This window comes from Cucurbita maxima, unplaced genomic scaffold, assembly GCF_002738345.1.
Source record: "Cucurbita maxima cultivar Rimu unplaced genomic scaffold, Cmax_1.0 Cma_Scf00040, whole genome shotgun sequence".
Classification (NCBI taxonomy): Eukaryota; Viridiplantae; Streptophyta; class Magnoliopsida; order Cucurbitales; family Cucurbitaceae; genus Cucurbita; species Cucurbita maxima.
Genome location: NW_019272056.1, coordinates 602,315 through 625,101, shown reverse-complemented (window position 1 = coordinate 625,101; position 22,787 = coordinate 602,315). Strand labels below are relative to the sequence as shown.

Below are 22,787 nucleotides of genomic sequence, written 5' to 3'. Positions count from 1 at the left end.
AAATAACAAGCCACAATTCAGGGACCCTTAATCTGCAGACGATGAAGAATCTACTGGGCTTTCATGGGCCAAACATGTGGGCTTTTGCAGGCCCATTACATTTGCTCTTAGATTGCAGTGGTTGCCATTCAAATCTTTGGAGCAACTCTCCATGTCATCATCCTCAACATCAGATTCTTGTTTTCTTTTTTTTCTTTTTCTTCTTTTTTTATTTATGAAATTTACAATATATTACCTCCAACAGCTTCCATGTTTTTGTTGGTAATGGGTGTTGGTTCAGTTTCAACTTCAACTTCTTTGGCTGTAATTTCTGCTACCTATCGACATATATTATGACATTTACAAATATTTATGATATATCAAGAAAATAATAATCGTTACATGAAGAATTTATCTTCTACATGAATATAAATACTAATAAGCTACCTATCTACATATACCAAATATTTATGATATACCAAGAAATAATAATCATTAGATTCTATCAATCGAGACATATATTCTATTTTGTTTTAGTACTCATCCAAAATATGCAGACAGTTAAAAAACTAAAATAAGCACCAAATTAACCAAAATAAATTTCTTCATATTTTATGACATTTCTATAAATTTCTTCACAGAATTGAGGTCTCGGTTTTATTGTCTGCATTGATATTTAGATTTGAAATTTGAAAGATAATAATATCTGGAGACAAAAGGAAGAATTACCTCATCTTGTACAGTGATTTCTGCGATTTTCACATCAACATTGGGCTCTGAGTTTGGTGAGCTCAAATTCTGATTTGTTTTTTCAAGTTCATGCTTGGCATCCAAGTTGGATTTTTCACCCTTTTGTTCTGAAAGGTCTTTGATGAACTTGTTTTTGGCTTCGACGGAGTCAGCAGGCTTATTATCATCCTTCTCCATGGTTTTTGGGTTATTCTCGTGGAACACGATGGGATCCTGTTAAAATGCATTAAAAGTCAAAGATATTGGAGTCAAAATAGCAATTGTATTCCCATTGTACCTTGAACATGCACTTGAAAAAGAAACATACAAAGAACAATGTAAGTGATTTGTGTTATGTAGAGTCATGGGGTGAGTTTGGAGTGGTTAACAGTAAGCTTGAAATGACTTTTACGAGACCCTTCATTAAAAGTATTTTAAGAAATTTTCATGTGGGGGTATTGTCATTTTTGGGTTTTTCCTTTCCTGCTTCCCCCCAAGGTTTTAAAACGCGTCCACTAGAAAGAGGTTTCCACACCCTTATAAGAAATGATTCGTTCACCTCTCTAACCGATGTGGGATCTCACAATCCACCCCCCTTGGGGGGCCAGCGTCTTTGCTGGAACACCGCCCGATGCCTAGCTCTAATACCATTTGTAACAGCTCAAGCCCACCGCTAGTAGATATTGTTCTCTTTAGGTTTTTCCTTCTGAACTTTCCCTAAAAGTTTTAAAACGTATCCCCTATGGAGAGGTTTCCAAACTCTTATAAGAAATGCTTCATTCCCCCTCAAAGTTTTAAAACGCATCCACTAGGGAGATGTTTCCACATCCTTATAAGGAATGCTTCATTCCCCTCTCCAACTGATGTAGGATCTCACACACATTGTTTCATTAGATGTCACAAGTGACTTGGCAAATTTTAAGCACCTGTTTTGATGAACATTTCAAGTGATTACAAAATGTTTTTATTTACAAAGATAATGTTTTTAAGCACTTACAAAGCTAATCCTTGGGAGTACCTCTAGGACTTTTAGGAGAAGTATGTCATTGATTCTTCCTCCAAAAGTGCTTATTTCACCGAGAATCTCTTGTTTCAAAGCCCAACTTAAATTCATCTCGAGCCATTGTGCATACCAACACGAGCATAGCAACCAACCCTTTAGGTTAAAGGTTCAAATCCAGGCCCCACCTTTTCTATTTCTAGAACCACATTTATTTAGTTTGGTATTCCTTTGTTCTCCCATCAACTTTCAGATATACTTTTAAAATTTTGGGAAACATTTCAGAAAGTATTTCTAAAAATGAAAAGTAATTTTATAAGCAGAAGTGTAGTAATCATAAAACTAAAATCTAGAAATTCAGAGCAACAAAGAAATTTATTATGTTCGAAACCGAACCTGTGATAAGGAGACCTTGTCCATATGGACTTGTTTTTCCATTGAAGACTCTGGAGATAATCCTGCTGTGGTATCAAGAAGTTCTCTTTCAGTGACCGAGTCTTGCTCCACTGTTGATTTCATGACATCGTTAGGCTTCTGAAATTCACTTTGCACAGCATTTACTTGATTCTGTGATGCATCAGAGACTATTTCAAGAGGCACTCCTCCATCATTAATCAAGTCGTCCTCCATAGTTGATTTCAAGGTATCTTTAGAACTCTGGAATTTAATTTCCACAACATTTAGTTGATTCTTATTGTCTTGTTTCAACTCCAATGGTACTTCAATCTTTCTTGGCTCTACAAAAGCTTCATTAGACTTCTGAAATTCACTTTTTACATCACTTACTTGATTTTTTGAAGCGCTAGAACACATTATGTCGTTGAAAGCAAGAGGCACTCCTCCATAAGTGACCGAGTTGTCTACAGGCAATTTCAAGGAATTTTTAGAATTCTGTAATTCAGCTTCCACGGCATTTGGTTGATTCTTTTTGTCTTGAATGAATTCCAATTGTTCTTCAACCTTTCTTGGCTCTACAAGATCTTCAATAGACTTCTGAAATTCACTTTGTTGATTTTCTGAAGTGTTTATGTCATTGAAAGCAAGAGGCACTCGTCCATAACTGACCGAGTCGTCCTCTACAGGCAATTTCAAGGAATTTTTAGAACTCTGTAATTCAGCTTCCACGACATTCGGTTGATTCTTATTGTCGTGAATAAACTCAAATTGTTCTTCAACCTTTCTTGGCTCTATAACATCTCCAATGCCAGTAATTTGATCTGTGTTTTTACTTCCTTCTTCTGAATGTTCATGAGCCCGGCCAAGATCTCCATTGCCAGTAATTTTATCCTTGCTTTTAATTTCTTCTTCTAGATGTTTATGAGCACAGCCTAGATCTCCATTCACAGTAATTTGATCCATATTTTTGTTTCCTTCTTCTGAATGTTCATGGTGCAAGTGGGCTTGACATCCAGAAGAATCCTCCGAACCAACATTAAAAGATTTGCTAGAGTTTCGGTCAGTCTCCTCCAACGATCTTGTTCCATTTCCATCGTCCTCTTGTTTGACCAATATCTCCAATCCATTGTCTCCATCTTCACTGGTTTTTGCCATGTTTTCCAAGTTCACTAGAGCTTCTGGATTTATTTGGTCAACAATGCAACTTATCGCTTCTTCATCATCATCTGTGGGAAAAGACAACTCCTGCAACAAAGTGAATCAGCAGTATGCTTATAAGTTTGTAATTTCTTTCGGAACGTATGTAAAGTAAATACACATTGCAGTTACAATTCAAACAATTTCAATGAAATATCTGCATAAAATTCATTTGTTCCTTTTGGTTACTTTTGTTGGGTATGTCAAATTCATGGTTAGCAGACTTCAACCAATCAAAATTGCATGAAGATAGAGACTGACCTCAGGCATTTGAGGGACAACTTGAGAAGGATAATCCACCAGCTCCTCGGCCATTGGACTTTTAATAGTTTTAGGGGACGATGCTTCTTTGACACTCAATGCCTTTACTTTTTCCTCCTGTACACCCGATACAATCTCATTAAACCGCACCTCCATCAACGGACCCAAGTCATCTTGTTCACCTCCAAAACTTGCCTCCTTTTCAATCTCCCAGTCAGGGTTCAACGATTCTCCATCAGTATTGTTCCCATCCACAGTCGGAGGGGAGCCAATTTCAGAGACCTCTACTTGCATGTCAGAAGCAATGGAGTAAGTTGGAGTGTGACACACCACTTTATCTGGATAGGGAAAACGCTCCTCCATTTTGTTCTTATCAAATGCCATGGGGCTAAACTCACAGAGTGTCTCCTTTATTAATTTGCTCTTTAATACTCTGCAGTTCAAGTTTTTGTTCACTGCACTGCTCAATGTTGACTCGGTGCTTTTTGAAACCACTCTGACATCATCACAGATCAAATCTTCGGGTTTATCCAATGAAGATGAATGACTTGATTGGCTATTACCGTCTTGCATCAGTTCTGGTTCCATTTCAAGTTCACTCTCGGAATCTGGCGGAATCTCCTTCTCTTGATCGCTTTCAAGCTCCATTGAATTAGCATCTCTGGTTTGTGTTGAATCTTCAGTTTGAATGCTTCTGGTTTCTATATCAATAGGATCTTTTGCAGGGCGGGGGACTTGATCGCTTTTAAATAATAGCTGTTCAATTAGCCAATCGTGCTCGCCTTTATCTGCAATCGAAACTAAAACAAAGACACCATAGTTTTTTGAGTCAGTTCAGTGATGCCTTCACCCTTTTCTTGTCAGCTTGAAATTCAAAGGGTGGGGGCTTCTAAAAACTTGAACAATATTCGAAAGAAACTATTCATAAGTTTATACCCAACAGGAAATGTTCAAAAACCAAAATAGAACAATTCAGAGACCAAAATGAAATTTAAACAAAAGAAATTCTTAGAACCAAATTGAAATGAGGCCCATATGTCACAGGAATCAGATATACAATTTAACATAAAAAAAATTCATTTGTTAATACTTATAGTTTGTAAACAGTTAGTAATGAAATAAGAAGATGCAGAAAAAACAAAAAGTGAAAGGAGAATTAATTATATTACTTGAAGGTCTTCGATATCTGGGGTGGTATCCCAGTCCCCCAATTTCTTCTGGGTAAGTGAGTCCAAAACAAAAGCTCTCGTGTCTGCAGAATGCTAATTCCTTTTGGTGGGCTGCTGTGAATTCCTGTTGAAAACTATCGGCCATCAGATTTGGCTTCTCTTCATGTGGATCATATGGAAGATCGAAAGGATTTCTCGTTGGCAACAAAATAGAAGGAGCAGAACCAGGCCATGACACGCCTTCCATCTCTCTACAACCATCTACCAAATTGAGCAGACCATTCCTTGTAGCGATAATTTTGGGAATTTGACCTGGAGGAAAAATGTCGACTGTTAGAGCAGTTTCTTCATTTTTTCGTCTGTACAACTTTCTGGCTCTTCTCCTCGCAATAAGGCTCTCCAATCTTCTGTTCCTTTCAATCTCTGAAAGCCCAAGATCCATCAAATTCTTCTGATCATCTTCTGTCCACTCCACAGCTTTATTCCTATCCTCTCGTGCCTCCTCTTCATCTTCATCCTCTGGATCTTCCGAGCTTTCATTCTTCGTCTCATCGCCACCGCTATCAGATTTATTAGTCTGGGAGCTTAAGCCATCACAAGCTACGACATCAGGTTTTACTACTAACTCCGAGCCTAAAATCGGTTCTTCTTTATTGGAAACTTCAATATCTTCCTCAACTGACGTACAATGACCAGATTTATTATTTACAGAGTCAATAGATTGTGTTTCTTTCACCTCGATCAATGATTTCGAGTTATCGGATTCAACCGAAAGATCCGTGCTTCCTCCGGAAGCATTGGTAGCTTCCGGTCTCCATGCTTCACTCTTTTCTTTGAATCGTTGTCGCCGACTGGTTGCATTTCGTAAGTAGGCGCTACGATTTCTAGTAATTGTGGCCGTCGACAGTTTAGAGACCTCTATTTTTTTATCTTCTAGTTTCTCAACTCGAATTGTGGACTTTCTAGAAGTCCGAAAGGCCAGGAGCATTCCAATTAAGCCAATAAATGGCAAACTGTAAAACATCAAACTAAGAACAGACGGCAGAAAAATGTACAAGATGAAGAGACACAACAATGTACCGGCCATATAAGGACGCTTCTGTACAAATCTATGACTAACCCTAAGGGACAGATGAACAATTCTACAAACGCATAATTTGATATCTTCTGCATCGATTCCCATTTCTCTTCAATACAATAAGATCTGATCTAAGCTAAATCACAAGAGAGACCAAAGAATCTGAATAATCGATCAGAAAAGATAGAGTCCTCGAGACAACGGAGGTCAATGACGATGCAGAAAAATGGGCGAAACTGAAAATTGGAATGATCTTCTTCGTCAAGGGAACTTACGATAAAATTACGAGTTGGAAGATTGATAGAAGCATTTCCGAATCGCTGCATCTTCATTCTTCATTTTTAGAAAATGTTTCGATTGGCGATGAGCAGAGAAGAGAGATCCTCAATTTCAGGGCCCTATCTTTTGAATGTTGTAAGACAAAATAGCAAACAGGTAGCCGAAGGAAGGCGCGCATTTTGATATCCTGTTTTTTCTCTTTATCCACTTTCCAATGATTAGTTTAAAATTCAGTTAAATTGTAAATTTATTCCTATAATTTATATAAATATTTTTTATTTAATTTTATAATTTTATCTTTAAATTTTAAAAAAACTTTATTAGGTCTTTAAATCTTAACAAATATTAACATATCTTCTAATGTAAAAAAGTAAATAACATATAATTTAAATTTAATATAATACTTTATTTTTAAAATATTAATCACATAATGTATAAAATATTTTTAAAGTTTTTATAAGGGTCTATTTTAACTTCATATTTTGGTTAAATCTTATAAATCATTTTGTTAACCAAAGTTATTAATCGAGCGTATTAAGAATTGACTACGGTGTAAAAATGGGAGAATTAGTTATCGATCTTTGAAACGGTGATTGACGTCTAGTTTTGATATTTAATTTTGGCTTAGTTGCCAATTAGGCACTATTATTAAAAAAAATTAAATTAGTTTCTGTGATTAAATCTCTTTAATGATGTACTTTTTTTTACGTATACTTGAAAAAAACAGTATTTTTTCCTATTTTTTCACCCCTTATACTGTAACACAACATATCTTTCAAAACAATAATAATAATAATAATCATAATAATAAATTCATAAATTTATGGATTGGTATCTAAAATTTTTTCATTAAATTTAATTTATAACTTTTTATATTTTAAATTTTATAATAATTAAGAATATAAATTTTAATAAGTAACAATTTAATCCATATAATTTAAATTTTATGATGAATTATTTTTTATCATGGTAAATCAATAAATTGTTTGAGACACAACAATTAACTCATTATATAGTTTGATAATTTTGATAGATTTTTTCCGAATAAGAATTAATAATTAAATTATTACTATTTAATTTATAGACAAAATTATTATATATTAATTATTACAAAAAAAAAAAAAAAACTTTTCATAGGTTAATTTAACTTGAATTAAGACCATAAAAAAACTTTTATTACGTGAATAAAAGAAGTGCTCACTATTTGACGAGGGAGAAACGACATAATTTGCCAATAATATCTTCTCCCTTGATATACACGTGTCGTGCTACCATAAGTCAGAATACAATACTTCCCATGAAACGCATAGCAGAGGATAGAAACAAAACTTTTTTTTTAATATAATTTTTTTGTTTGTATATATTTACAAGAAGCCCCATAAAGGCGGGGCCACGGATAAGGCTACCAAGTTGAAGGCGTAAAAATGAAGCCAACGGCCTAGTATCCCTACCCAACTTCATCCGACAGTCCAGATTGTAAGTTGAATTTTTCCTTCACATTTCCCCGCCTTTTCCCTCTCTTCTCTCTATCTCTAGAGCAGCAATTTTCATAATCGAAATTTTTTTTCCAGGTGCACTGCTCACATCCATAGATTTTTTTTTTTTGGATTTTTGGTTTTTGTTCGTGTAGATGATAATGGGAAAGATACTTAGTTCGATTTGGAGATTTTGATTTTGATTTCGGTTTCTGGAACTTCGAAATGACATCGGTAGAGTCTTTAAGTCCGGTAATTCGAACCAGGTTTCATCTCGATTCGAATTGTAATCTTCGCTGTTGGAATGGATTGGGGGTTCTCCGTTATAAATCTAGGGTGTATCACCAGAATTCAAACCGTTTTGTTCCGAATTCGGTGCCCTTGCCCTCTGTAAAGTTATATAGATTAGGGCCTTCAAAAAATTCGGATAGATTTAACATTTGGGGAGGTTTCGCGGGAAAATTCGGATCTAGGAATATCAAGATATGTGCAAATGATAGGGATAGTGATTCCACAGGTGGTTCAGGGGAGAAAAGTGAAGCTAAACCAAGCGAAACTCAGAGGGTGAGTAAGAACACAACGGATTCTGGTTCTTCGTCAAACCGGAGGAAGGAGAAGCACAGAAAAGGAGGAGGTTGGTGGTGGTCTAAAGGTGGGAAATGGCGGTGGCAGCCTATAGTTCAGGCCCAAGAGATTGGAGTTTTGCTTCTACAGCTTGGAATTTTAGTTTTTGTTATGCGGTTGGTTCGCCCTGGGATTCCATTACCAGGCTCTGAGCCTAGGACAATGACGACATTCATAAGTGTTCCGTACAGTGACTTCTTAAGCAAGATCAACAGTAATAATGTGCAGAAGGTGGAAGTGGATGGTGTGAACATCATGTTTAAGTTGAAGTCTGAACCAGGGACTCAGGAAAGTGAAATCATTAGTGGAAGCAAGCTGCAGGAATCAGACTCATTGATAAGAAGTGTTAATCCGACTAAAAGAATCGTTTATACGACTACCAGGCCAAGTGATATTAAAACTCCTTATGATAAGATGTTTGAAAATGCAGTGGAATTTGGGTCACCGGATAAGCGGTCAAATGGATTCTTGAACTCTGCTCTGGTGAGCTTCAATTATTGTGTTATGCTACTGTATCTTTCTATAACTATTTGGGCATTTATTGTTGAGGATTGTTAGGAGGGAGTCCCACATTAGCTAATTTAGAAGATGATCATGGGTTTATATGCAAGGAATACATCTCCATTGGTATGAGGCCTTTTAGGGAAGCCCAAAGCAAAGCATGAGAGCTTATGTTTAAAGTGGATAATATCATACCATTGTGGAGAGTCTTGATTCCTAACAGTTATCTCATGTTCAATGCATTTGATATTGTTAAAAAACAATGTCCAAATTCTAGTTCTAGCTTGATAAGAGCGGAGTGATTATTATTTCGCTAGCAGGATGAACAAATGGATTCAGTGGCTTTTGAATGTCTTTTGGAGCTCATGTTGTGTTTGTTTTAAACTTACATGTAACTAATAACTTTTATAAACGATCTATACAAAAGCATGTTCTTACCATGTCATAATTAAAGAAAGGAATAGGAACATTGAAGAGCAAGAATTCAACTGTAACTTCATTCTTTTATTTCTGTTATGTTCTTGAACTATATCATTTATTTCAAAGTTTTAAAGTTGCAAAACATATACTTGTCTTGTGATTTCCAGATAGCTTTGTTCTATGTTGTAGTGCTTGCTGGGCTTCTCCATCGGTTTCCTGTAACCTTTTCACAGGTATGAGATGGCAAGCTTCTTTTTGTTGCACCTTCAGAAACGTACTCTCTTTTTTCTGATTAGGTGCCTGCTTGTATTTAGCATACAGCTGGTCAAATTAGGAACCGTAAGTCTCGGGGTTCTGGTGGGGCAAAAGTCTCTGAACAAGTTGAATCAATAACTTTTGCTGATGTGGCTGGTGTTGATGAGGCTAAAGAGGAGCTTGAAGAAATCGTGGTATGTTAGACATAGATTTAGTTCTTTTCTTGTCGCAATTATGTCATTAGTCCATGGATAATCTTTTGAAGATTTCTCATTTATTTGGGAAATAGTGTTTATATGGTAATAATGTAATATAAATCTGCTTCACAGGAATTTTTAAGGAGTCCAGATAGGTATATTCGACTTGGTGCTCGGCCTCCTCGAGGTGTCCTCCTGGTGAGTTTTAATGGAAGAATAGTCATGACTACCAAGGGTCCAACTGGAAGAACTGCGTGCATGCGTAATCCGTTTTTACATTGAAATTTCTTTACCTTTCTTTTCAATGAAAGTTATTATATTATAAGTTATTACCCATTGTTGTTTGGTCCAATGGTCTAAAATGCAACTATAAATCCATTTCTTTTAGGTATGGGTTCAAATTATGGAAGCAGCCTAATTAGGAAGTCAAATTTCTTACAAGTTGTTTATTTGAGAGTTTTATATTTAGGTGGTTATCTCTTGAGATTGTTCAATATGCGTGTAAGCTAGGTTAGCTAGTATAGGCCTTTGAAATTATGAAATAAAAGAATAAATCAAGTTGTTTGGTTAATGTGCAAATTGAATAATGCAGTTTCTCTTGCAAGTTTGATAATAAAACTCATAACGTAGATGTTTTCGTGGAGTTTTATTGTTGAACTTTGAAGTGATTTTTGAGTTGCCAATCCGTCGTGCTATTAATTATTTCTACTCTAGAATTTTATGAAGTGATTTTTGACATTTTTACTCATTTATTCTTTTACAAATTAAACGGAAATTCTTCTTCTGTTTGAAAAAAGTTGACACTTTTTAGAAGTTCATATATGTCTTTTTTTATCTAAATATCCATTTCGTGGTTGGGGTCCAAGTCCGTGTATGTGCAACACTATCTACACGCTTGCATATACTTGCTTTAAATACATCTATGGCATTCATAATATCCCTTAGCTTTTAAACCCAATAAGGTGAAGTTTGGTGGGAAGTATTTGACTAATCAAAATCCCTGTTGAGCTCTTCTACACAGAACTATCGAGCCGTTCAATTTTCATTCCCCTATTGGTCTTCTTCTCCTATCGATAGGTCAGTCGTATTAGAATAGAATGATTTGCTAGTTGGGCTTGGTGTCTATTCGTTTGTATATGAGTATATTACAGCTTATATTCATGTTTATTGGTATATTTGGAAACGATTATATGGGCTAGATGTTGCAGACTGTTAAACACCATCCCTGCTGGTGGATTGCTTCCCTACATTCCTCTGCGAATTTAGAGGGGTTCTGGTGTATGAAATTTAATTTTTTTTTTTATTGTACAGGTGGGTCTTCCGGGGACAGGTAAGACTCTTTTGGCAAAGGCAGTCGCTGGGGAAGCTGAAGTACCCTTTATAAGTTGTTCTGCTAGTGAATTTGTAGAACTATATGTTGGCATGGGTGCCTCTCGTGTGAGAGATCTCTTTGCACGAGCGAAGAAAGAGGCACCATCAATCATCTTTATTGATGAGGTTAGAACACATTGATAATAACTATTGAAAAGCTAGTACAATCTTTAAAATTCTTAATGTCGAACCCCCACCTTGTAGATCGATGCTGTAGCAAAAAGTCGTGATGGTAAATTCCGTATTGTCAGTAATGACGAGAGGGAGCAGACCTTGAATCAGTTGCTTACTGTAGGTTTCCATGCGTGAGTCTTCAGCTTCTAAAATATATTATGTTAGTTAATTAGCAATAAGTTCAATGATTTTTAAATTGCTTCGCAGGAGATGGATGGGTTTGACAGCAACGCTGCTGTAATTGTTCTTGGTGCTACCAATCGATCAGATATTTTAGACCCTGCTCTTCGCCGACCTGGAAGATTTGATCGTGTTGTCATGGTTTGTGACCTGTATTACGGTTCTGCTACTTTCTCAAGTTGAATGATGATAAAGTTAATCCTCAGCTTTGTCTTTTTTTTTCCTTTTTTTTTTTTCTTCTCTATTTGTTTAACATTCTAGGTGGAAACACCCGACAGAACTGGAAGGGAAGCAATTTTGAAAGTACATGTTACCAAGAAAGATCTCCCCCTTGCGGATGATGTCAACCTCATTGATATTGCTTCTATGACCACAGGCTTTACAGGGTATTTTGTATTCTGTTTCCATTATTTTATGAGACGTGTTTCTAGTTCTTGAATCTTAGTTCTTTGTGGTCTGATGGGATGATTTAAATTGGACTGGAATTTATACTTATTGCAGGGCAGATCTTGCAAACCTGGTTAATGAAGCTGCTCTTTTGGCTGGAAGACAAAGCAAAAATGTTGTGGAAAAAGAAGATTTTATTCAAGCAGTGGAGAGATCGATAGCTGTAAATCTCTTTTTCTCTCACACACACGCCATACAAACACACACTCACAGGCACCTGCCCCAAAAAAAAAACAAGGAAAGGAATCTCTTAAAGAAGAGCAATGGTAGCAATCTCGGAGATAATCAACTTTTTTAAGACAATAATTGTAGAGCTAATTAGCTGACTTTTTTGCAAATTTGCAATTCTGCGCAGCATCTTTTCTGAAGGGACTGAGTCGCTGACTAAAAAGGGACTGAGCCTTTGGATCCTACCTTTTATTGGTCTCACTCTATTTTCATTACGAAGATATATCACGTCAGGATCCATACGTCTAACCAAAAAACCTTTCTTCTTCCAACTTTTTGATCTTCCCATTCATTACCCGTGGGTCTCCTTCCTTTTCCTTTTAGGGCCTACCCGAAAAAGAATTTCAGTGTTTCTTGGTATCTAATTTTATTCCGAACATCTCATTTTTTCAGTAAATTCTCTATTTTATAGATGGACAGAGTAATAATATCAGTCTGATGAGTTGATATGATTGACTAAAAGAGAATTCGGGGAAGGATCCTCTTGATCGAAGGACGCAGTGCCTTGTTTGCATTTGGATGGAATTTTTAATTTGAATATTTTAAAAGAAACTGAAGGAAATTGTTTGTTGCAGGGCATAGAGAAGAAGACTGCCAAATTGCAAGGAAGTGAGAAGACTGTAGTTGCACGACATGAGGCTGGTCATGCAGTTGTAGGCACAGCTGTTGCAAATCTTATACCTGGCCAGCCACGTGTGGAGGTAAAAATAGAAATATTTTGGTGCATTGGATTTAAGCTGTTGGCCTATGATGTTCGTTTTCTAGCTCTAGTGCAGATTAACCTTGAATTTGTCTATCTTACTGCTGAAGATTCTTTTAAGATGTTGTCTTTCCTGAGTGCTTTTTTGCCATCAAATTCAAGATATATTTGATCATTAGTGCTAGTTTCGGATTGTCTTGCTAGTAGGAAAACTTGGCTCTAGACCAAGCAATTCCTGCTATTTTGACTAATTGATTTGACTTGTTCCTTATGTGGAAGTGGTGTTATTGATTTGTTTGGTACTAACGCTCTACTCTCACTTTAGTAGTTTGAGGTTGATTATATTGTGAATGTTGTGCGAGCATGAAAGATTAAATCATTTCGTGGATTTTTTAAATCAGAAATTGAGCATACTACCAAGGTCAGGCGGGGCACTTGGGTTTACCTATATTCCTCCAACAAATGAAGATAGATATTTGCTCTTCATTGATGAGTTGCGTGGCCGTTTGGTTACGCTTTTGGGAGGACGTGCAGCAGAAGAAGTAGCCTTTTCTGGTCGTATTTCAACGGGCGCACTTGACGATATCAAACGAGCAACTGACATGGCATACAAAGCAGTGGCTGAGTATGGCCTGAACCAAACAATAGGCCCTGTGTCCATGGCAACGCTTTCTGGTGGTGGGATAGATGAGTCTGGAGGAGCTGCTCCTTGGGGAAGGGACCAGGTTCTTATTTTTATACAATTTCTTTCTTTTATTTAATTCATTGTATATGTTTATATGTTGTCCATATTAATTGTAATATATGTAGCAGGGACATCTTGTTGATCTTGTTCAAAGAGAGGTTAAAGCATTGCTACAATCTGCTCTCGAGATCGCGCTTTCAGTCGTGCGTGCAAACCCAGCTGTCTTGGAAGGGCTGGGCGCCCATTTAGAAGGTTATCTATCCTCTATCCTTAGAATGAAAATATTGCCCAAGTGTCCTGATTTCCTTTTTTGTTTCGGTTTTTCATGAATTTTGATAGAGCTAGAAACAAAAGGATGGTCTAGGTAGCGACTTGAACTAGAAACAAAGATGATCATTTGTCGTCCCTCGTAAGCTATAAAAAGATAGTCTAGGTAGCAACTTGAACTAGAAACAAAGACGATCATTTGTCGTCCCTCGTTCGCTATAAAAAGATAGTCTAGGTAGCTGACTTGAACTAGAAACAAAGATGATCGTTTGCCGTCCCTCATTCACTGTAAAAAGATAGTCTAGATAGCGACTTGAACTAGATGATAACCTTAACCGAAAACCATTACAAAAACTGAGGCGAACTCAAAGAAATCCTTACCTATCTCAAAACTAGAGTTGAAGATTTCTTATTCATTTCTGATTTATGTTTTTTCATCTAGAAAAAGAAAAAGTAGAAGGTGAAGAACTGCAAGAGTGGTTGAGAATGGTTGTTGCACCAAAGGAACTGACAATCTTCGTAAGAGGCAATCAAGAATCTCTTCTCCCAGTACAGTCGGTGAACTCAGCCCCAGCTTCATAGCCCCACCAAAGGAATTGACAATTTTGGCGCATTCTTTATAAGAAAGATACATGCTGATTGGATACACAAGGTCAGCTGCTAAACGACGTAGCAGCTGCCAAAGGCACCTCATTTTGATATCAACTTTGAATGTTCTCAATCAGGTATGCATTGGCCACAGTTTTAAGAGTATCCAGCTTCATATTTGTAATTTATTACCCAGCTGAACACACACTATTACTGTACTGTAAATATATAGCGTTTCCAGAAGTTACAAGTGCATGAAGTCATCTGGGTCATTTTACTTCCACACTGAAAGGCTATCAGCCATTCATCGTTCAATAAGCGTTTCTGCATGTTCTGTATTCATAGCTTAGCTAAGGTAGAACTGCATGAACTCCCATACTACTAGCCATTCATCATCCAGCAGGAATTTGTGCATTTTCAATATTGACTTCTTTTGATCATAAACTGTCTTGGGTCATTACTTCCATATGTTTCAATTATAATTCGGCTAAATTAATCAAAATATCTTTGATTTTTCATGATTTGTTTCAATAGTACTCTTAAATTTTTAAAAAGTTTCATTAGTATCCTCAAAATGATTGTAAATAAGGTGTTAATAGACGATTTTCATCCATATTTTGATAGTAAGATTTTTTTTTTTTTTTATTATTATTATTTTAGAAAGGTAAATAGTGTTAATGTTAATTAAAAATTTTATGGGTATTTTTTTAAATATAGTACTAACAATAAATTTATTTCTGAATTTTAAAAATGTTGAAGGATATTAATAAAACTTTTTAAAGTTGAATAGTATTTTAAAAATACTATTAGAAGTTTATGGGTATTTTTTAAATAAGGTAAAAACTGCTTTCATCCTAAACTAACTATAAATATATATATATATATATATATTTTTTTTTTTTGTTCTAAAATCAAGGGTATTATTGAAAGTTTTAAAAGTTTATGGATATTTCTTAGGATAATATCAAAAGTTAGGAATGCATGAAATATATGGGTCATTTTAATGGCATCATTCAACAGGTATTTTCTAGACTTCTGTTGATCATGACCTGCAGCTATCTCTTCCACATAAATGTGAGGGTGGTGATATTATGGAAGCTTAGCTAATATCAATATGTTGCTGTCTCAGAAAAAATAAACAGCTTTTGAGGGACCATAATGCTAAAATTCACCATGAATTGATTCAAAATTTCAATGGGAAACAAAATTCCCTACCAAGATTCCAACATTTGTTCTTTTAATTAAAGACATACGACTTAATCAATTGTTACTTTCGTTCCATTTGCATGGCCGGAAAAAATCTCTACTATGTTAGGTTTCTTAAGCTTCGTGTGATAATATGAGATCCCACATCGATTGGAGAAGAGAATGAGAAATTCTTTATAAGTGTGTGAAAACCTTTCCTGATGGACGCATTTTAAAACTGTGAGGCTAATGATTATACGTAATGGGCCAAAGCAAATAATATCTACTAACAGTGAGCTTGAACGGTTACAAATGATATTAGAGCCAGACACCGGGCTGAATGTCAGCGTCCTCGCTGATCCCCAAAGAAAATCAAATATTAAATTATCATACTCTAAATTTCTTCTACCAAACATTAAAAATAAAAAAATATATAGTTTTTTAGAGACCAAAAATTAATTTTATCAATATTCAAATAGTGAACGAAATTAAGTTAAAAAATTTATTAAACAAATTTTTTAAAAAATTATAACAAAATTATAATTTCAAAGATTTATTAGTCAATCAATTTATGATTTTAGTGAATTTATTAAACAAATTTTAAAAAAAATTCAGAGAATCGATTTAGTCCAAAAATAAAAAAATAAAAAAATAATAAAAAAGAGTCAACAGTTTAATTTTTTTAGTTTGAATATTCTATATAATATAGGAACAATGTAATTAAGAGTAAAAAATAAAAAATAAATAGAGAGATATTTGTGAATTATTATTATTATTATTTTTTTTTATTTTTCTGATAGAGATGTGTTTGGGATATTAAAGTAAAAAAGAAGAGATATTTCGTTGTCTGAGTGTCAGAAATATCTAAACCCGGAGCTTATGCCACGTCGGCATCACTTTCATTACCTTTTCTGGAGTACGAATGGAACACTCATCCTTCCCTCTGCTTCCATATATAATCCCAACTCTCTCCCAGTCTCTGTATTATCTTCAGTCTCTGCTTAAAGCCGCGTGTTTAACAGATAAGACTCAACTCTCAAGCTTTCCTCGGTAGGTTCATCCAAAAACCCTACATCTTTTCCATTTGGCCTTCTTAATTTTCATATTTCTATGGCTTAATTCATTGAAAGTACATTGTATGCACCGCTTTGTGTTTCGAATCAATATTCTGTTATCATTCTTGAGTTTTCTTCGATCAGATTGCTTTGTTATTGTCTTTGAACTGCTGTTTTCGTTTGATGATCTTATTTCCACTCGAGTTTTCGTTGTTCCGCCTTAATAATGGATTTGTGTTTTTGATCGGCGAGTGAACTGACACTTCTGTATCATTTAAAGATTTTGCTATTTTCTGAGCGTTTCGTGTAGTATCTGCTTTGGTCGTGTTCCGCCGCCTTACTGATGATTTGTTTTTTGATCGGCGATTGAACTGACAGTTCTGTATCATTTAAAGATTTTGTTATTTTCTGAGTGGTTCGTGTAGTATCTGCTTTGATCGTGTTAAGAATGAGATAGAAAATAGAATTGGAAAGGTATGTATTATCATTGATATTGATATCCTAATACAAGAAGTACAAATGAAAATATAAAATAATTAAATATTGAGAATAAAATAAAATATATTCTAAATCAAATCATAAATGACGTTAAGATATAATATCTAAGATATATTCCATAAAAAATATATCCCTACCATTCCACCTGATACTTGCATGTTAGATTGACCTGTTCATTGAACTGGATTCTCGTGATGCTTTTTGTTTCTCTCATTTCGTTGCTTCTTGTAGCTGATGATTTTCTATGATGTAAAGATATTGCCATTTTAAAAGTATACCGTCGATATATATGGCTACTGGAAATCTTAGATTGAGCTGTATTTAGATGATGCTTTTTGTACTTTTGTAGCTCGTTCTGCTTCATGGATTTTGAACGACAAATTAAGATATTTAAGACGTTTTGTTGTTTTGGTCTGATGGAGTCTGATTGTGAACAACATATTATGATATTTATGAAGCTCGCTGTGTCTAATTCTGGCAATCACTTTTAAAGATCAAGAAGCTTTGTTTCTTTTCCTTCAACCTAGATCAAAGATGGCGTCAGTTCATGCTACCATAACACCAGCTGTTGGTAAGAGCGGGAACCATTCTTACCCTACGAAATCACTAAATTCTGCCTTTTTGCCTGGGTTTGACATGGTTGGACGTATTTCCGGTGCATGCAAGGACTCATACCCTTCATCTATTACCATAACTCCTAGAGCCACTTTAACCTCTGAACCCATGGAAACCAGTAGAGTGAAAGCCAAAAACAATAAACATACAGTTGATCCTTCATCTCCCGACTTTCTGCCGCTTCCTTCATTTGAACAATGTTTCCCAAAAAGCACAAAAGAACACAAGTGAGTGAATTCATTGGAGTATCATAGTTTTTGTAATTGTTGCAAAACTAGATAGATGATGACCTTGCATTTGCAATTATTGATGCATAATTTGTTATGCAGGGAAGTTGTTCACAAAGAAACTGGGCATGTGCTCAAAGTACCCTTTCGTCGGGTTCATCTATCTGGTGATGAACCAAACTTTGACAATTATGACACTAGTGGTCCTCAAAACATCAGCCCCCGTACTGGTAAGATGATCAGCATTTGACAATTCCTTGAAAAGACTCATTTTTGCTATTTTTGTGTTGTAGCACATGTTGGGTTTGTTTGTCATTTCTTAATTCTTCACGAACATATATTTTTTACTCAAAATATAAATTTTGTGTAAACTGTTTGGAGTCGGACTTTGTAGCTATAATTTATTTATTTACTTTTATGTAGTGAACGGAGTTCTTCCATTTGGATATACATGTCTGTTATTTTAAGTCTGTAGTATAAGAGGGCTATTTTTTCCCTAAACATCAGATGCCAACTAGTGCTATCTGGCTCCATGGAGACATAAATGGTGGCAAGTATATTGCTTTCTATGTGGGAAACTAAGTCCTTTGATATTTCGTTACTTTTTTTTGTAATCCAATTTCTATACATGTTGCTTTCTGACTTCCATGAAGCAACAATGCAAATTAGTAATGGTAACTTTTTTTTGGCTATGCTGGTATACCTGTTACCTATGACTGTCAATCTGCATTGTTTCTGACAATCATCCATATTATATAGGATTGCCTGAACTTCGGAAGGACTGGGTCGATAGGAGGGACAAATTAGGTGCACCAAGATACACACAGATGTATTATGCCAGGCAAGGAATCATTACTGAGGAAATGTTGTTTTGTGCCACTCGTGAGAAGCTGGATCCGGAGGTTGTCAGGTCAGAGATTGCTCGCGGGCGGGCAATCATCCCTTCCAACAAGAAGCATTTGGAGTTGGAGCCTATGATTGTGGGTAGAAATTTCTTGGTCAAAGTAAATGCAAATATTGGAAACTCTGCTGTTGCAAGTTCTATTGAAGAAGAAGTTTATAAAGTCCAATGGGCGACCATGTGGGGAGCTGATACTGTCATGGACCTCTCTACCGGTCGTCACATACATGAAACTCGTGAGTGGATATTGCGTAACTCAGCCGTACCAGTAGGAACCGTTCCCATATATCAGGCACTTGAAAAAGTGAATGGAATAGCTGAAAACCTCACGTGGGAGATTTTCAGGGAAACACTGATTGAACAAGCTGAGCAGGGTGTAGACTATTTTACTATTCATGCCGGGGTCTTACTTCGATACATCCCTCTAACAGCAAAAAGAATGACAGGAATTGTATCACGTGGTGGATCTATTCATGCAAAGTGGTGTTTGGCCCATCATAAGGAAAACTTTGCTTACGAACACTGGGACGACATACTTGACATCTGTAATCAGTATGATATATCTCTATCAATTGGTGATGGGCTGAGACCTGGTTCAATTTATGATGCCAACGACACTGCTCAATTTGCAGAGCTCTTGACTCAGGGCGAACTGACTCGTAGAGCATGGGAAAAAGATGTGCAGGTTGTGAATAATCTTCTCTCTTGCTTACATACATACATATGCTCACAATCACACCTATGTTATTCTTATGCATTAAAGAGGAAACCTATTTACTCCTAGTTATATGCATTTGAAAGAACATCTCATAGTTATAACTTTTGTTTTAGAACCGCGCAAGGCTGCATGTTCAAACATTTGATGCTAATAGTCATGAATTTAGGAAACTCTCCAAAGCAATTATTTGTTGAGGATTATTGAAAGGAGGAGTCCCACGTCAGCTAATTAAGAGGTTGATCATGAGTTTATAAGTAAGGAATACATCTCCATTGGTATGAGGCCTTTTGGGGAAGCCAGATGCAAAGCCATGAGAGCTAATGCTCAAAGTGGACAATATTATACCTTTGGAGAGGGTCGTGATTTAACATGGTATCAGAGCTATGTCCTTAACTTAGCCATATCAATAAAATTCTCAAATGTCGAACAAAGAAGTTGGGACGCTCGAAAGTGTGGTAAAAAGTGACTCAAGTGTCGAATAAAGGGTGTACTTTGTTCGAGAGCTCCATAGAAAGGAGTCGAGTCTCGATTAAGGGGAAGCTGTTTGAGGGCTACCTAGGCCTCAAAGGAGGCTCTATGATGTACTTTGTTTAGGGGGGTTGTTGAGGATTATTGAAAGGAGGAGTCCCACATCGACTAATTAAGAGGTTGGTCATGGGTTTATAAGTAAAGAATACATCTCCATTGGTATGAGGTCCAAACAAGCCAAAAACAAAGTTATGAGAGCTTATGCTCAAAGTGGACAATATCATACCATTGTGTTACTAACTAGTGGTTGCATATTTGAGTTTCAGGTAATGAATGAAGGACCTGGACACGTTCCGATGCATAAGATTCCCGAAAACATGCAAAAACAGCTTGAGTGGTGCAATGAAGCTCCGTTTTACACTCTTGGTCCTTTAACTACGGATGTAGCTCCTGGATATGACCATATTACCTCTGCCATTGGTGCTGCCAATATTGGGGCTCTTGGCACGGCTCTTCTCTGTTATGTTACACCGAAAGAGCACCTAGGATTGCCAAATCGTGATGATGTGAAGGCTGGAGTAATAGCATATAAGATAGCTGCTCATGCAGCTGATCTAGCCAAAGGTCACCCACATGCTCAATCATGGGATGATGCACTGAGCAAGGCGAGATTCGAGTTCCGGTGGATGGATCAATTTGCTTTGTCATTGGACCCTATGACTGCCATGTCCTTTCATGATGAAACCTTGCCATCAGAAGGTGCCAAGGTGGCTCACTTCTGTTCCATGTGTGGACCTAAGTTCTGCTCCATGAAGATAACCGAGGATGTGCGGAAGTATGCTGAAGAACACGGGTACGGGAGCGCAGAGGAAGCTCTGAAGCAAGGGATGGATGCTATGAGTGCTGAGTTCTTGGCTGCAAAGAAAACCGTTAGTGGTGAACAACATGGTGAAACTGGTGGAGAAATCTACTTGCCTGCAAGCTACATGGACTCCCTGAAGAGGTGAAGGTTAGTAATCACAAAACTTTTGGCCTTTTGATTTTACTCCATGGTTTTCTTAAGCTTAGAACGACAATTTTAATAACTGAATTTCAATCATAGTCTTCAAATTCTAAGTTTGAAAGGATTTGGTACCACACGTTCTCATATTGGTTCTCTAAGAGTGAGCTTTCACATCGGTTGGAGAGGGGAACAAAACATTCCTTATAAGGGTATGGAAACTTCTTCGTAGTAAATGTGTTTTAAAACCATGAGGCTTACAGAAATATATAACAGGCCATAGCAAACAATATATTCTAGTAGTGGACTTGGACTGTTACAAGGTATTAGAGTCAGCTACTGGATAGTGTGCCAGCGAGGACACTGGCTCCGTAGGGAGGTGGATTGTGAGATCTTATATCGGCTGGAGAGGGGGAATAAAGCATTCCTTATAAGGGTGTGGAAACCTCTTCCTACCAGGCACGTTTTAAAACCGTGAGGCTGACGACGATACGTAACGGGCCAAAGCAGACTATCATCTAACGGTGGGGTTGAGCTGTTACAAAGAGACTCATATATACGAATATGAGTTAATTCCTTTTGTTGGTTCTTACAGTATACCAATATGCAGGACCGCTCACGAAGAAGAGGGTTGGAAGTGCAGGAGACTCGTCGTCGACGATTGGATGACCAAAACCGAAATTAAATACTCGCTCTCGAGTCTCCAGCTTCAGGCCATGGAAGAGTACAAAGTTTAGCTTGTTCATTCCCTTTCACTGGCTGTATTTAAGTTCGTCTGCTTTGTTTCTCTATCTATTGGAACTAAGAAAAAGTTGTTACTTTGCTTTATGTTTTGACCTTGTCATTTTCATCGTATTAACTTAAGAAACGCACCAGGGGTGCCTCGACCAAGTGTAGCTCCTCGTCCGGGGCTAACTGGTCAGGCTGAGATAGTCCCTTTGAACCTGAACAGGATAATGCCTGCGTAGGGAGCGTGCTTTTCTGTTTTTTGTTTGTGTTTGCATGCAGGAACAACGCCTCTACGCTCGTGACTATTGTTTTGGTTGACGATCCATCGAGCATACATACATATTGGTAGAGTCCATTATTTTAAAAACGGTTCCATTTAAAAATTCATCTAATTGAACCAATAAAGTCAGAAATGATGTCTTTTTTAAGAAGTTTCCCAATTTAGCTAGAACTTTTGTTGAAGTCGAATCAATCGGTAGAGTCCATTTTGTTTTTTTTTATGCAAGGTGGAAGGTTTAATTTCTATTTTACCGTTTCATCTCATTTTTTTACAGTTTACTGTTTTTATTATGTTGTTTTTGGGCAAATGCATTGGAAGAGGAAACCCTAATTTCCCATGGCAGTTAGACCAAATCTAACCACCCAAAACCCTCTTTCTTTGTAATTAACCTTAGGCTTTTCTAGGTGTATCCATTGCCTTTTTTAGTAGGTGGAAGAAAATTTTGTTCACTTCTTCTCAAGAAAACCTTACATCATTGCCCTACTTCATAAATCACTCGTGCCTATTTATAAATTTAACGGGCCCATGTCGTTGCTCCATGTTCTACTAGCAGTAAGGGCAATTTCGAATGTGTATATATATATATATACACACATAAGTTCATACGAAACACTAAAATAGCCTATCATATGACTTTCTCATAGGAATGTGCATGCTTTATAATAACTATGGGACATAAGTTCAAGAGTTTCTCTTTCATACATTTAACCGTATAAAACTATCCGTCACATAATAAATAGTTTTTTTAAATAATTTATAATGTAATATATTTATTTATGTTTGTACTGGGTAAACCCTAAACCCGACCCCAAATATTCTTAAACTAAAAGAAAATTTGTTTAAAAAAAAAAACACACTTGCTTATGAGTGCTACAGAAAGTAATACTAATGGAAGAGTTTCCGTGTGCATG

At 36.4% G+C, this 22,787-nt stretch overlaps 2 protein-coding genes across 7 annotated transcripts; one reads left to right on the top strand and one right to left on the bottom strand.

Annotated features, from left to right (window-relative positions):
* Positions 1–191: 191 nt before the first annotated feature.
* LOC111469453 lies at positions 192–6,243 on the bottom strand. The gene is made up of 5 exons (XM_023114719.1): positions 4,732–6,243; positions 3,563–4,362; positions 2,105–3,349; positions 709–942; positions 192–317 (listed from the first exon to the last, which is right to left on the bottom strand). Exons 1-5 carry the CDS (start codon positions 5,912–5,914, stop codon positions 222–224), a joined length of 3,558 nt encoding a protein of 1,185 aa, XP_022970487.1. The 5' UTR covers positions 5,915–6,243; the 3' UTR covers positions 192–221.
* A 1,329-nt stretch (positions 6,244–7,572) lies between these two features.
* LOC111469580 (phosphomethylpyrimidine synthase, chloroplastic-like) lies at positions 7,573–21,908 on the top strand. 6 transcript variants are annotated; one of them, XM_023114897.1, is made up of 14 exons: positions 7,573–8,670; positions 9,276–9,341; positions 9,423–9,557; positions 9,693–9,758; positions 10,872–11,057; positions 11,136–11,222; positions 11,313–11,426; positions 11,547–11,671; positions 11,787–11,895; positions 17,473–17,780; positions 17,883–18,010; positions 18,540–19,366; positions 20,194–20,876; positions 21,478–21,701. In XM_023114897.1, the coding sequence occupies exons 1-13, from the start codon at positions 7,789–7,791 to the stop codon at positions 20,872–20,874; spliced, it is 3,714 nt and encodes a 1,237-aa protein (XP_022970665.1). In that variant the 5' UTR covers positions 7,573–7,788; the 3' UTR covers positions 20,875–20,876; positions 21,478–21,701. The 6 variants fall into 6 exon arrangements, 4 of the variants coding, with proteins under 4 accessions (XP_022970665.1, XP_022970662.1, XP_022970663.1 ...); XM_023114894.1 differs by lacking the exons at positions 17,473–17,780; positions 17,883–18,010; positions 18,540–19,366; positions 20,194–20,876; positions 21,478–21,701 and adding exons at positions 12,536–12,661; positions 13,062–13,385; positions 13,474–13,597; positions 14,055–14,535; XR_002714901.1 differs by lacking the exons at positions 7,573–8,670; positions 9,276–9,341; positions 9,423–9,557; ... (4 more) ...; positions 11,547–11,671; positions 11,787–11,895 and adding exons at positions 16,293–16,435; positions 21,765–21,908 and having other exon boundaries at positions 17,466–17,780; positions 21,478–21,598.
* Positions 21,909–22,787: the final 879 nt, after the last annotated feature.

What these genes read in the sequence shown, in the direction of transcription:
- LOC111469453 (XM_023114719.1), bottom strand. Translation starts at nt 5,914, where the DNA reads ATGGGAATCGATGCAGAAGATATCAAATTATGCGTTTGTAGAATTGTT. An exon ending in TTGTCCCTCAAATGCCTGAG is followed by an intron (nt 3,350 to 3,562) that starts GTCAGTCTCTAT and finishes ACTTTGTTGCAG; the next exon opens with GAGTTGTCTTTTCCCACAGA. An exon ending in AAATCACTGTACAAGATGAG is followed by an intron (nt 318 to 708) that starts GTAATTCTTCCT and finishes ATATGTCGATAG; the next exon opens with GTAGCAGAAATTACAGCCAA.
- LOC111469580 (XM_023114897.1), top strand. Translation starts at nt 7,789, where the DNA reads ATGACATCGGTAGAGTCTTTAAGTCCGGTAATTCGAACCAGGTTTCAT. An exon ending in TTCCTGTAACCTTTTCACAG is followed by an intron (nt 9,342 to 9,422) that starts GTATGAGATGGC and finishes GCTTGTATTTAG; the next exon opens with CATACAGCTGGTCAAATTAG. An exon ending in CAGTGGAGAGATCGATAGCT is followed by an intron (nt 11,896 to 17,472) that starts GTAAATCTCTTT and finishes CCTAGATCAAAG; the next exon opens with ATGGCGTCAGTTCATGCTAC.